This window comes from Schistocerca serialis, chromosome 4 (assembly GCF_023864345.2).
Source record: "Schistocerca serialis cubense isolate TAMUIC-IGC-003099 chromosome 4, iqSchSeri2.2, whole genome shotgun sequence".
Lineage (NCBI taxonomy): Eukaryota > Metazoa > Arthropoda > Insecta > Orthoptera > Acrididae > Schistocerca > Schistocerca serialis.
In genome coordinates this window covers 578622365-578636404 of record NC_064641.1, presented here as the reverse complement: position 1 = coordinate 578636404, position 14040 = coordinate 578622365, and the positions used below count along the sequence as shown (strand labels likewise).

The 14040-nt window shown below is 43.6% G+C and overlaps 1 protein-coding gene across 1 annotated transcript in view; it reads left to right on the top strand.

Annotated features, from left to right (window-relative positions):
* LOC126474614 (diuretic hormone receptor-like) overlaps nt 1-14040 on the top strand; it is a gene marked incomplete at its 5' end in the record, with an annotated part of 214567 nt that overhangs the window by 163568 nt on the left and 36959 nt on the right. Inside the window, one exon of the mRNA XM_050102090.1 lies at nt 12353-12538. Coding sequence (XP_049958047.1) covers nt 12353-12538 — 186 coding nt within the window. The remainder of the gene's footprint in view (nt 1-12352; nt 12539-14040) is intronic.

Here is a 14040-nt window from a genome sequence, read left to right as displayed (position 1 = left end):
ATTATATTGTAAAATCAAATTTGCACCGCATAAGTAGGTTTCGAACGTAAATATCAAACGATAGAAACGCAAAGGTTTACGTGAAATATGTAATACATTGGGTCGGTTGTTAATTGCAAAAAACAGACACATTTGATATTTGTCGATTACAGTGACATCTACCACGAACGGGAAACAATGGTTTCAATAAACCAGATGTATTTTTTGGTGTTGAATCTGAATATGCAGTAAAGATTGGGGGTTTACATTTGAAAGTAGACAGTTGCCCCATCCACGTAAAAGGGGTGGTTTGGAGGTGGCCAGTTGCAGCACAGACAACTGTTCCCTTTACTGATATTGCCCTTTCACCCCAAACATTGTTTCCGTTTGATGTGTTATATTAGAGATATTTAGTTATTTCAAGTTAAAACAAATACCCTTCATAATGAATTTATATAATTTTAGTGATGCAATTACTTTACATTTTGTAATTAGTTAAAAATTATAATTGTCTCCTCACAATATTCGTCTCGTACCCTACATCGGCGTAGTAGTTTCTTCCATTGCATTTATTTCTGAGTATTGTTAAACGATGCATAGTAGGTACTGCGTACAAACTCGCCGTGACCAACGAGCACTTGACTGGCTCGTTTTTTTTTTTTTTTTCTTTATAAATTTCGGGCTCTTCTAACGAGTTGAGAGTACGCATGTTTCTCCTAATGCTTCCTATAGAATGAACAGTTTCTGGGAAATACAACCGCAAAGCAGTTTTGCTACACGGCTGCGAATTCTCCTTAAACGTTTCGTCAAAGGAGCTGCCGGTTTGACCGATATAATGTTTATCATAGTTATTATAATCAATTCTGTATACTCCAGAGCCATCTAAATGGTCACACCCCTCTTTCTGTTTATGTTTTACTCGCAATTTTACTCGTAGTCGTGCGGTAGCGTTCTCGCTTCCCACGCTCGGGTTCCCGTGTACGATTCCCGGCGGGGTCAGGGATTTTCTCTACCTCGTGATGACTGGGTGTTGTGTGCTGTCCTTAGGTTACTTAGATTTAAGTAGTTCTACGTTCTAGGGGACTGATGACCATAGATGTTAAGTCCCATAGTGCTCAGAGCCATTTTTTTCGATATTTTAAGGTGTTGTTAATTTGAAAGCCACATCAAACTTCAGATTTCCTAAAATATTTCTCTACTTTCTGAGACATTTTGCGTTAAATTTCAAGGAAAGATTTTCTTACTTTCTTTTTTGGTGCTATTTTTTGAGTGAATGTGCGTTTGCCTGCTGTTCAGTATACCTGTCTTTAGCCTATTGCAAGGGCCCATCACATCAATCACAGAAAAACCATTAGCTATTTCATAATTCTAAGTTTTTTAAGTATCTCGCTTTCGCCAAAGTCAGATGAAGGAGACGGTGAATCACTGAGATGGAGAAGGCTTTCTTATATCGTGAAGGATAGCATGAACTGGCACTGTTGATTGCACATTGAGGTTTCCTGAAAATCGACAATTTATGTTTGTTGTCAACTTTGTTATTAACGAGGTCAAAATAATTAATGGAATTCTGTATTTTAGCTTCCTTAGTTACTGTTCGGAGCCTGTTGCCTATTGCTTGAGTAAATGCGTCAACCTCACCCTATATCAGTAACAAAATGTCTTCAACATAACTTTTATAGTTAATAGTTTTCTGTTTTAGCTCTGGAAATTTGGCAAAATTTTTAATTCTAAATCGTTCACAAAAATATTTTCTAAGGTATCATCAGGACTATTGGCCGTTCCAAACCCATCTTTCTGATAATATATTTCCTCATTGAAATTAAAATAAACTGTATGCTAAGAAAAAATCTAATAGTTCAATTATTTCTATACACACTGATCTTGTTATGCGACGGCAAATTACATCTAATATTTTCAATAGATTCTTTCATCGGAAAATCACTGTATTAGTCTTTTTACGTCCAAGGATGCTAATGTTGCGTTATTTTATATATACACTCCTGGAAATGGAAAAAAGAACACATTGACACCGGTGTGTCAGACCCACCATACTTGCTCCGGACACTGCGAGAGGGCTGTACAAGCAATGATCACACGCACGGCACAGCGGACACACCAGGAACCGCGGTGTTGGCCGTCGAATGGCGCTAGCTGCGCAGCATTTGTGCACCGCCACCGTCAGTGTCAGCCAGTTTGCCGTGGCATACGGAGCTCCATCGCAGTCTTTAACACTGGTAGCATGCCGCGACAGTGTGGACGTGAACCGTATGTGCAGTTGACGGACTTTGACCGAGGGCGTATAGTGGGCATGCGGGAGGCCGGGTGGACGTACCGCCGAATTGCTCAACACGTGGGGCGTGAGGTCTCCACAGTACATCGATGTTGTCACCAGTGGTCGGCGGAAGGTGCACGTGCCCGTCGACCTGGGATCGGACCGCAGCGACGCACGGATGCACGCCAAGACCGTAGGATCCTACACAGTGCCGTAGGGGACCGCACCGCCACTTCCCAGCAAATTAGGGGCACTGTTGCTCCTGGGGTATCGGCGAGGACCATTCGCAACCGTCTCCATGAAGCTGGGCTACGGTCCCGCACACCGTTAGGCCGTCTTCCGCTCACGCCCCAACATCGTGCAGCCCGCCTCCAGTGGTGTCGCGACAGGCGTGAATGGAGGGACGAATGGAGACGTGTCGTCTTCAGCGATGAGAGTCGCTTCTGCCTTGGTGCCAATGATGGTCGTATGCGTGTTTGGCGTCGTGCAGGTGAGCGCCACAATCAGGACTGCATACGACCGAGGCACACAGGGCCAACACCCGGCGTCATGGTGTGGGGAGCGATCTCCTACACTGGCCGTACACCACTGGTGATCGTCGAGGGGACACTGAATAGTGCACGGTACATCCAAACTGTCATCGAACCCATCGTTCTACCATTCCTAGACCGGCAAGGGAACTTGCTGTTCCAACAGGACAATGCACGTCCGCATGTATCCCGTGCCACCCAACGTGCTCTAGAAGGTGTACGTCAACTACCCTGGCCAGCAAGATCTCCGGATCTGTCCCCCATTGAGCATGTTTGGGACTGGATGAAGCGTCGTCTCATGCGGTCTGCACGTCCAGCACGAACGCTGGTCCAACTGAGGCGCCAGGTGGAAATGGCATGGCAAGCCGTTCCACAGGACTACATCCAGCATCTCTACGATCGTCTCCATGGGAGAATAGCAGCCTGCATTGCTGCGAAAGGTGGATATACACTGTACTAGTGCCGACATTGTGCATGCTCTGTTGCCTGTGTCTATGTGCCTGTGGTTCTGTCAGTGTGATCATGTGATGTATCTGACCCCAGGAATGTGTCAATAAAGTTTCCCCTTCCTGGGACAATGAATTCACGGTGTTCTTATTTCAATTTCCAGGAGTATATATATATATATCCTTGACTGAATTTGCAAGCTCAGAACTGATTTTAACAGCAAAATAAGTATCGAACGTGTAAACTGATTATTAGGTTAATGACTTTTACACCTTGTAAGCCTACTGCAGGCTTTATCAATTGTATTTGGCTTTTTACGCCATATATTACAAATATTATGGTTAAATAATATGCATACACCTACAGCATGTGACATTTGGCGTGCTTGCGAAACAAATATTTTTGGATACTGTACATCAGTTTGTTTTGAACAGTAGCGTTGTTAACAAAGTTAGTGTCTACCGTACTTTATTTATGTGTGGCGACGCTGAGCTGATTTTTTGTATATTTGTTGACGATGCCACCACGGCTCCATTATACTAGGATATGTTTTTAAAACAGCTATGCCTCTTCACATTTTGAGCGCATGATGTCAGCAATACTTTTCATTACGACCTATTTTATAGTTTTAAGCTCTAGACAATCCATTGGTTATATTTGTGTTTTTCCTATGTTTTACTACAGATCTGAAGATAGTCATTGCTGACGGAAATCGGTAGTCTCAGGACCTAAAAATTTTGTGATCATGGACAGATATAATGGGGCGCCCCGCGGAACTCACGGATTCTGAACGTGGTGAAGTAATTGGTGTCACTTGTGCCATACGTCTGTACGCGAGATTTCCACACTCCTAAACATCCCTAAGTCCATTGTTTCCGACGTGCTAGTGAAGTGGAAACGTGAAGGGACACGTACAGCACAAAAAGATACAGGGCGAACTCGTCTGTTGACTGACCACCGACAGTTGAAGAGGGTCGTAATGTGTAATAGGCAGACATCTATCCAGAACATCACATAGGAATTCCAAACTGCGTTAGGATCCACTGCAAGTACTATGACAGTTAGGCGGGAGGTGAGGAAACTTGGATTTAATGGTCGAGCGGCTGTTCATAAGGCACACATCACGCGGGTAAATGCCAAACGACGCCTTGCTATGAGTTTCCTGTGCTACAAATACTGAGAGTAAATAAATTTAGCCCCAAACGAAAGTTTCGGGGCAACAATTTCCAAACAAAACCGAATAATACACATCAGTTGCTTCAAAAGTCGCCTGCAGAAACTGTGTCTATAGGCAGTGCTTCTAGACGTAAACTTTCGCTTTCTAAATGTAATAAGAACAAGCCTAGTAGTATCGTGAGCAGCAATAACGACGGAAATGTTATTGTGAACCTAAATATGCTGTCAAGACTTTTGAAGAATGCTGTGAAATGTAAATACTGCAATTGTGAAGATAATAATATTGACGTTTCACATATGTTGATCTCAATTTTGTATTGTATTTTACAGTCTTTCAAAATGTCGAAACGCTTACGGCAATTTTAGAAAAATAGAAAGTGTTGTCAAGATGTCTGAAAGCTGTAAAACCAAAAATAAAAAGTTAAAAGGCTTAGATGAAGTACCAGTGAGTGTACCGAAACAATGAATACAGAATATACGAACCACCTCAAAAAAAAAAATTACATAAATCAATCAAATCATGGAAATTTCCCGAGTATTTAAAATAGGCAATAATAGTACCACTGCTAAACATACGTAAACCGAAAATATAAAAATTACCGGCACGTTTCCTTCCTTTCCCCAGTCTCTAAAATACCACTGATTTATGAAAGACGAACTAATGAATTGCTTGAATTAATACACTGTCTTAAGTGGATAACAGTTTGGTTCCTGAAGCGGTAGATGTACAGAATCAGCCACAGTAGATTTCACAAAATTGGTACGTGATGCTCTTGACAAAGATGAGAGTGTCAAAGGCTATTTTTTAGTTCATCCTAAGGCTTTGGATACTGTTTATCATAGGTTTCTACTAATTAAACTAGAAGCTTTAGGAATAAGAGGCATAGCTAATGACTGGTTCCTAACATACCTAGCAGTTAGGGTACAAAGAGTGGAGATAACACTTCTACATCTACATCATATTCGCAAGCTACGTAATGGTGTGTGCTAGAAGGTACTTTTTGTACCACTAACTGAGCCCTCCAATCCTGTTCCACTCGAAAACAGCGCGAGTGAAAAATGATTGTCGTTAACGCTCTGTGTTTTCTCTCATTTTTTGAATTTTATCCTCGTGGTCATTCCGCGAGACGTATGTAGGGTGAAGTAATACGTTGCCCGGCTCTTCCCGGAAAGTGTTCTCTCGAAATTTCAATAGTGAATCTCTCCGTGATGCACAATGCTCTCTTGTAAAGCCTGCCAATGGAGTTTGTTGAGCATCTCCATGACGTTCGCGTGCCGATTAAACTATCCCGTAACGAAATGTGCCACTCTTTGATGGATCTTCTCTATCTCTTCTACCGTTCCTCTCTGGCAGGGATCCCAGATAAATGAGCAATACTGAACAATGGGTCGAACAAGTACCTTATAGGCCACTTCCTTCATGGATGATTTACATTTCCTTATGGTTCTTCCTATGAAACTGAGTCTGGCATCTGATTTTCCCGATATTAGTCTTATGTTGTCATTCCTCTTAAGATCGCTCTGGATAGTTACTCCTAGATATTTTACTGCAGACCGTTTTGTCATCAGAAGTGTAGCTACACAATAGTGGAGTTCTTTTCCTATGTATGCATAATCGGTTACATTTATTTACGTTCAGGGTCGACTGCCAAAGCCTGTACCATTCATCAATTCTCTAGAGGTCATTCCGCAAATCGTTACTATCTTCTGGCATTGCTACTTCGTTATAGACAACCTCATCATCTACTTTCTACTGTATGATTTGTGTGTATTGTAAACAGTTACGGTCCTATCATACTTCCTTGGGGCACAACAGAAAGTACCCTCACATTTGCCGATTTCGTTCCGTTAAGAGCGACGTGGTGATTTCTGTCTGGAAGGAAGTCTTGAATCTAGTCGCAAATATGCTCCTATCCTCACTAAGCTCATATGTTTTTCTATTAAACGGCAATGCGGGACGGTTTCAAATGCCTTCCTGAAGTCAAGGAACACGGCATCAACCTGAACGCCGTTGCCTGCGGAATCAATGTTGATTTTTATAGAGGAGATTTTCTATCTCCAAGAACGTCATAGGTCTTGAGCATAAAACATGTTCCGTTGCTCTACAACAGATTGACGTCAACGATACAGGCCTATAGTTGTGTACATATTTCCTACTATCCTTCTCAAAAACAGGAATGACATGTTTTGATGAACCTACAGTGTCATTAATGATTCGTTATTCTCTTTTCTTTCTTGTTAGTAGTTTCTGTGGTTTTCGTCGTTTTTTATATTTTGAATTACAGTTTATTTTTCTGTCCCGCTTCTTACTTTTTTTTGGGTTTCCCCATTATCTTCAATGTGGAAAACGTATTTAATACGAATTACATTATTTATTTCTTAAGTTGTAATAAAGGGCATGTCCAGTATTCTTGTATAGGTAATCCACTACTATCACTAATGCTACAGACAGCGATGATTTAAGGATTCCATTCTCCACATCTTGCTCACATCAGCAGTTCATTTATGGACATAATTAAAGACAAACTGAAGTAGAACTCAGTCAGATTCTCAGATCGTAAGACGTATAAAGCTGCTAGACAATGCGCAACTACAACATTTCGCAAATATATGACTCATTACTTTTCCTGTGCCGCACTCGTGTCTTCTCTATCGGATACTCACTACTTTGGTTTTCCATGGAAGTTAGGGTGTGACTGAAGTTGGATTTTCATGCTGTACAAAAATTATATTTCTTGGTAACAAGCGAAGTACAGGTAAGTACCGGAACTGATAACCGCCTCCCATTTATTACCAATTGGAAATGCCTAAGTCTGGTTTCTGGCTCAAATGGACTAACAATCAGCCAGATCTTAAGCAACCTGCTTTACCTCTCGGAATAGAGATAAAAAAAAAACTGGAAAGAGAGATTTTTGTTAAGGTGGGAGGTGGTTGAAGCAGCAGGCAGCTACACAGCACATGTCGAGTGAGTCAACGAATTTATCCTGTTGTGCACAGATTCGTATTCTCTATTAAATACTAAACATTCATACTTCTCTTTGGAACTCTCTATCCAAGGAAAAATTAAGGAATAAAATTTCATTTTTAAATATTTCAAATTCCCTAGTTCTGAACAAGGTATGTTTCCAAGGCAAATGCTCGAATTAGATGCCATCTCCCCAACTTTTACAAGTGAGACCCTCTGACCTGAGATATCAGTTCAAAAAATATCTAGCTGAAAACATCTGGGCTGTTTAATGGATCGGATCAGTTCAAAAAGATGTTACCGGTAGGTAGTGTAGCCCTCGGAGAGGTAGAGAGAGAGAGAGAGAGAGAGAGAGAGAGAGACAGAGAGAGAGAGAACAATGTTTTATTTGCATTAATAAACTTCTAAAGATGTAATGTAATTGAGTAGTATGTGTTGCAGAAATTGTACTATTATTTCATAGCTCAAAGTTTATCCTGTTCGTATGGGCAGGGATCATGGAGTTACACTACGCTATGATGTCACTATAAAATATATTTGATTATTACGTCTGAATACAGCAAAGTCGTTAGCCAAATAGCCCTGAAACAGCATAAATCAAACATAACCCTACGGCAAATAGCTCCCTAGGCTATTCGATGAAGTAGAAACATGGAAATCGATTATTCTCAGAACTGAGAGAGCTTAGGTTTCCATTCCCTAGGAGCGTTACGGGTCAAATAAAGAATAATAAGGCATTTGTTTGATATGATTCATTTGAGTTAAAAAATTTCATATATTATGACAAACCTTTATAGATCAGCATTTTAGTGGTTAATTATAAAACTGGTTGTATCGCTTTGACTTTACAGACCTGTTTGTCAATACTTTTTCTAGATAAAAATTTGGTATTACAAGATAGGAGTATGGGAATAACTATTGTGGGCGCTATGATAATAGAAAAATAGCCCGAGGAATTTTTGTGAAAATTCTTTTTGATGAACTGTGGCTATTTTACTATTATTATAGCGTCCATAATAACTATTCCGACGTTCCTATCTAGTATCAACATGGGCGCACACGTCATTCACGATTTCAGACCGGAAATGCAATTTAAAATTCTTCAGTGTTCATAAAGTTAGAAGCTCCTCCATTTTTACTAATAGTGAAGGAATATTTAGTTATTTACACAAAGTCACGCATCGTTGAGCGATATTTGATTATTGTCCTATACACCTCCAAGGCTATTTTTGACGAGGACACAAGGCCTGATAGTTCAGATAAATAGTTCCAAAACATATAGGCCCAGGTTTTCGATCCGTGGTCTGGCGTGAGCTTAGGAGGCCAGTCAGACAGGCTCTAAAGAAGGGGAGTGGGTCCCTAGAACACTGCAGTTCGTGGCAACAGTGACGGTAAGCTTGACCGCAAATGTCGTTTTCTCCTTTGAAGGCAACTACTCCTAAGCAAATGCAGGTATCTACAGTTTAACTGCGCGTAATAAACTCCCCTCCCTGTACCCTCGGGTCTAGTTGACTACTATGACAAAATTCGTTGCCTTTCCCATCTGAGACGGCCGGTGTGGCCGTGCGGTTCTAGGCGCTTCAGTCTGGAACTGCGTGACCGCTACGGTCGCAGGTTCGAATCCTGCCTCGGGCATGGATGTGTGTGATGTCCTTAGGTTAGTTAGGTTTAAGTAGTCCTAAGTTCTAGGGGACTGATGAGCTAAGATGTTAAGTCCCATAGTGCTCAGAGCCATTTGAACCATTTTTTTCCCCATCTGATTTTGTTGTCCAAGCAAATGAGCAAAAGACTCGAGCAATGAGAGAGTACATTTCGAGGAACTGATACAATCTTCTCGCGTGTTAAGATGAATTCGGCAAGTCAGGAATAGGAAATTTCTGCAGGTTTCTCCTATATTCATGTAAATAAAGCGAAGTTTTCAATGGTCACTGTGGCAGTGGCTGGGTGTTATCCCTTCCACTTAGAGATTATGTTTTTTTTTTTCCATAAGTGGGGACTTAGGTTTATAGAAGAGTGATTTTTGGGAGCTTGCCGTTTTTCCGTGGAGGGAGACTAAGAATGGTTCAAATGGCTCTGAGCACTATGCGACTTAACTTCTGAGGTCATCAGTCCTCTAGAGCTTAGAACAACTTAAACCTAACTAACCTAAGGACATCACACACTTTCATGCCCGAGGCAGGATTCGAAACTGCGACCGTAGCGATCGAGCGGTTTTAGACGGTAGCGCCTAGAACCACTCGGCCACCCCGGCCGGACGAGGGAGACTGACTTGAGGTTCTACCGCAGAGACAGAGAGGTCTAGTAGTGGCACCGACTGGGGCTCCCGTTTGCGAATTTCGACTAGTGGTGCATTTCTCATTAGTGCTATTGCCTTCCTCAGCATCTCAGAAATACTATGATTTGTTACGTAACTTGTGCTAGCTGGTTACTGAAGAAAAGGCAGATTCACTTTTAAGAAAGTTGACCGCTTCAGGTATTCAGGGAGTGTTTTTAGTGGTAACAATAGGACAGATATACACACATCAAAAACAGTTTTGCATCACCTCAGTTCCGAGTGTTCCGGAACCTGTATAGAAAATCGGAATAGAGATTGACATAATCATCGTTTCTGCCCTTTTTATTGCTCATGGAAACCACACATTGCATGTTGTACCACCATACAGCGAGACCTTCAGAATTGGTGGTCCACACTGCTGTACACACCGGTATCTATAAAATCCAATATCACGTTCTCTTGCATTGATGCATGCCTGTATTCGTTGTGGCAGACTCCACACAAGTTCTTCGAGGTACTGTTGGTTCACGTTGCCCCACTCCTCAATGGCGATTCGGTATAGATCCCACAGGACGGTTAGTTCGTCACATCATCCATAATCAGCCCTTTTCAATAAATCCCAGGCATGTTCGATAGGGTTATTGTCTGGAAAACGTGCTGGCGCCTCTAGTCTAGCGATTTCGTTAACCTGAAGGAAGCCATTCACAAGATGTGCACGGTGGGGCGCGAATTGTCGTCCATGAAGCCGATATGGTTTCACCAAAAGTCGGAGGACGGCGTTCACGTATGGTACAGCCGTTAGGGCGCCTTCCATGACCACCGGCGGCGTATGTCGGCCCCATATAATGACACCCCAAAACATCAGGGAACCTCCACCTTGCTGCACTCGCTTGACTGTGTGTCTAAAGCGTTTAGTCTGACCGTGTTGCGTCCAAATATGTCTTCGATGATTGCCTGATTCAGGGCGTATGCGACAATCATCGGTGAAGAGAACATGATGCCAATCCTGAGCGGTCTATTCAGCATGTTGCTGGGCCCGTCTGTACCACGCAGCACTGTGTCGTGGTTGCGAAGATTGACCTCGCCATGCACGTCGAGAGTGAAGTTGCGCATCATGCAGCCTATTGCGCACAATTTGAGTCGTAACACGACGTCCTGTAGCTGCACGAAAAGCATTATTCAACATTGTGGCGTTGCTGTCAGGGTTACTCCGAGCCATAATCCGTAGGTAGCTGTCATCCACTGCAGTAGTAGCCCTTGAGCGGCCTGAGCGAGGCATGTCATCGACAGTTCCTGTCTCTCTGTATCTGCTCCATGTCCGAATAACATCGGTTTGGTTCACTCCCTTGTTGGGAGCCTTTCCTGACGCAAAGTAACAATGTGAAAGCGATCGAAGCGCGGTATTGACCGTTTAGGCATGGCTGAACTACAGACGAGTTGTGTACCTCTTCCTCGTGGAATGACTGGAACTGATCGGCTGTGGGACCCCCTCCGTCTAATAGGCGCTGCTCATACATGGTTGTTTACATCTTTGGGTGGGTGTAGTGACATCTCTGAACAGTCAAAGGGGCCGTGTCTGTAATACAATACGCACAGTCAACGTTTATCTTCAGGAGTCCTGGGAACCGGGGTGATGCAAAACTTCTTTTGATGTTTGTATAAATACATGTCCGTCTAGCATCCGCGTACATAGGAATCTTCAGTTTTATCAAAATCTTAAAGAAAAGATCACTTAGCACTAACTTCAAAATCCGCTTGTATGAATCTCCTGTTATACTGGAACATCATATAAATGTCAGGCATTAATATTCGGAAACAAAGTTGAAGAATAACTGCTAATATTCGAAAGAAAAATACTAAAAAAGCTTTTCGGGCCGGTATGTGAGGTAACTGACATGGAATGGAAGATAAGTAAAAACGAAGGATTAAGGGAACTGTACAAACATTGTAAAAGTGTCGAAGTCCTAAAGAAGAGGAAGGTGAACTGGAAATGCCGTATAGAAAGGCTGGCGGAAAGTAGACTGCCTAAAATAGCATTTGGCAGTACAGTAGATATAACGAGAGGAAGAAGGAAATCCAGAATTAAGTGGCGTGATAATATCCGGGAGGACACGGCTGGGATGAACATACCACCGAATGGTCAAACAGTGCACTCTCAGACAGAAATGGAAGAACGTCGTAGAGTATTCATATGGTCTATAAGGCCCTTGCCACATATAAACGTAAAGTAAACGTAAATAAATGAGTTACAAAATTCAGAGTTGATTTGAATCTCAAAACCAAGATACAATCCTACAACTGGTCATGATTAAAGAACCCTGTAGAAACAAATACAAGCCCTGAATTCCTAATTTGTTTTTCTTACTGTGACGGTGTTCCATTGCAAAGCAGATGCCGACCCTTAGTGTTTCAATAGTAAATATGAGTGTACTTTGATATGCTATGAGCTCGTGACAGTTAAACTAAAGGTTTGTTAGAGACAATAGAGTGAGGATAGGTAGGGCAGTTTCTGCTCATTTCATTTATACATTAAAAAAGACAATATTTTATCATTTTTAATGACTAAGTAGTGTAATCACCAAATAAAAACAATCATAAAGTTACGTTGTAGTTTACAAAAATGTACGTGTTGTCTTACACTAACTTGCCTTTACTATTTGTGCTCGATCTGTAAATACCTTTGACAAGCCCGCGACGTTTTCACCCAGGTGCTGATCACTAAGCTGCGGTCGGCGAACACGGTGGAGACGCAGCAGTACCGGAAGGCGAGCAAGGCGCTGCTGGTGCTGATCCCGCTTCTGGGCATCACCTACATCCTCATGATCGCCGGGCCCACCGAGGGTTTCTCCGCTGAGGTCTACGGCAATATCCGCGCCGTGCTCCTGTCTACACAGGTAGGGAGGTTATGGGCAGTAAGAGGACCCGAGTGGTGCCTGCTACATATTCATAGTTACGGGCATTTGCTTTGCAAAACTTACTCCTGTAGAGGTCGGATGACGTCACCTAGATGAGCTTTGTGAAATTGTATATATACACTCCTGGAAATGGAAAAAAGAACACATTGACACCGGTGTGTCAGACCCACCATACTTGCTCCGGACACTGCGAGAGGGCTGTACAAGCAATGATCACACGCACGGCACAGCGGACACACCAGGAACCGAATGGCGCTAGCTGCGCAGCATTTGTGCACCGCCGCCGTCAGTGTCAGCCAGTTTGCCGTGGCATACGGAGCTCCATCGCAGTCTTTAACACTGGTAGCATGCCGCGACAGCGTGGACGTGAACCGTATGTGCAGTTGACGGACTTTGAGCGAGGGCGTATAGTGGGCATGCGGGAGGCCGGGTGGACGTACCGCCGAATTGCTCAACACGTGGGGCGTGAGATCTCCACAGTACATCGATGTTGTCGCCAGTGGTCGGCGGAAGGTGCACGTGCCCGTCGACCTGGGACCGGACCACAGCGACGCACGGATGCACGCCAAGACCGTAGGATCCTACGCAGTGCCGTAGGGTACCGCACCGCCACTTCCCAGCAAATTAGGGACACTGTTGCTCCTGGGGTATCGGCGAGGACCATTCGCAACCGTCTCCATGAAGCTGGGCTACGGTCCCGCACACCGTTAGGCCGTCTTCCGCTCACGCCCCAACATCGTGCAGCCCGCCTCCAGTGGTGTCGCGACAGGCGTGAATTGAGGGACGAATGGAGACGTGTCGTCTTCAGCGATGAGAGTCGCTTCTGCCTTGGTGCCAATGATGGTCGTATGCGTGTTTGGCGCCGTGCAGGTGAGCGCCACAATCAGGACTGCATACGACCGAGGCACACAGGCCTACACTGGCCGTACACCACTGGTGATCGTCGAGGGGACACTGAATAGTGCACGGTACATCCAAACCGTCATCGAACCCATCGTTCTACCATTCCTAGACCGGCAAGGGAACTTGCTGTTCCAACAGGACAATGCACGTCCGCATGTATCCCGTGCCACCCAACGTGCTCTAGAAGGTGTAAGTCAACTACCCTGGCCAGCAAGATCTCCGGATCTGTCCCCCATTGAGCATGTTTGGGACTGGATGAAGCGTCGTCTCACGCGGTCTGCACGTCCATCACGAACGCTGGTCCAACTCAGGCGCCACGTGGAAATGGCATGGCAAGCCGTTCCACAGGACTACATCCTGCATCTCTACGATCGTCTCCATGGGAGAATAGCAGCCTGCATTGCTGCGAAAGGTGGATATACACTGTACTAGTGCCGACATTGTGCATGCTCTGTTGCCTGTGTCTATGTGCCTGTGGTTCTGTCAGTGTGATCATATGATGTATGTCAATAAAGTTTCCCCTTCCTGGGATAATGAATTCACGGTGTTCTTATTTCAATTTCCAGGAGTGTATTATA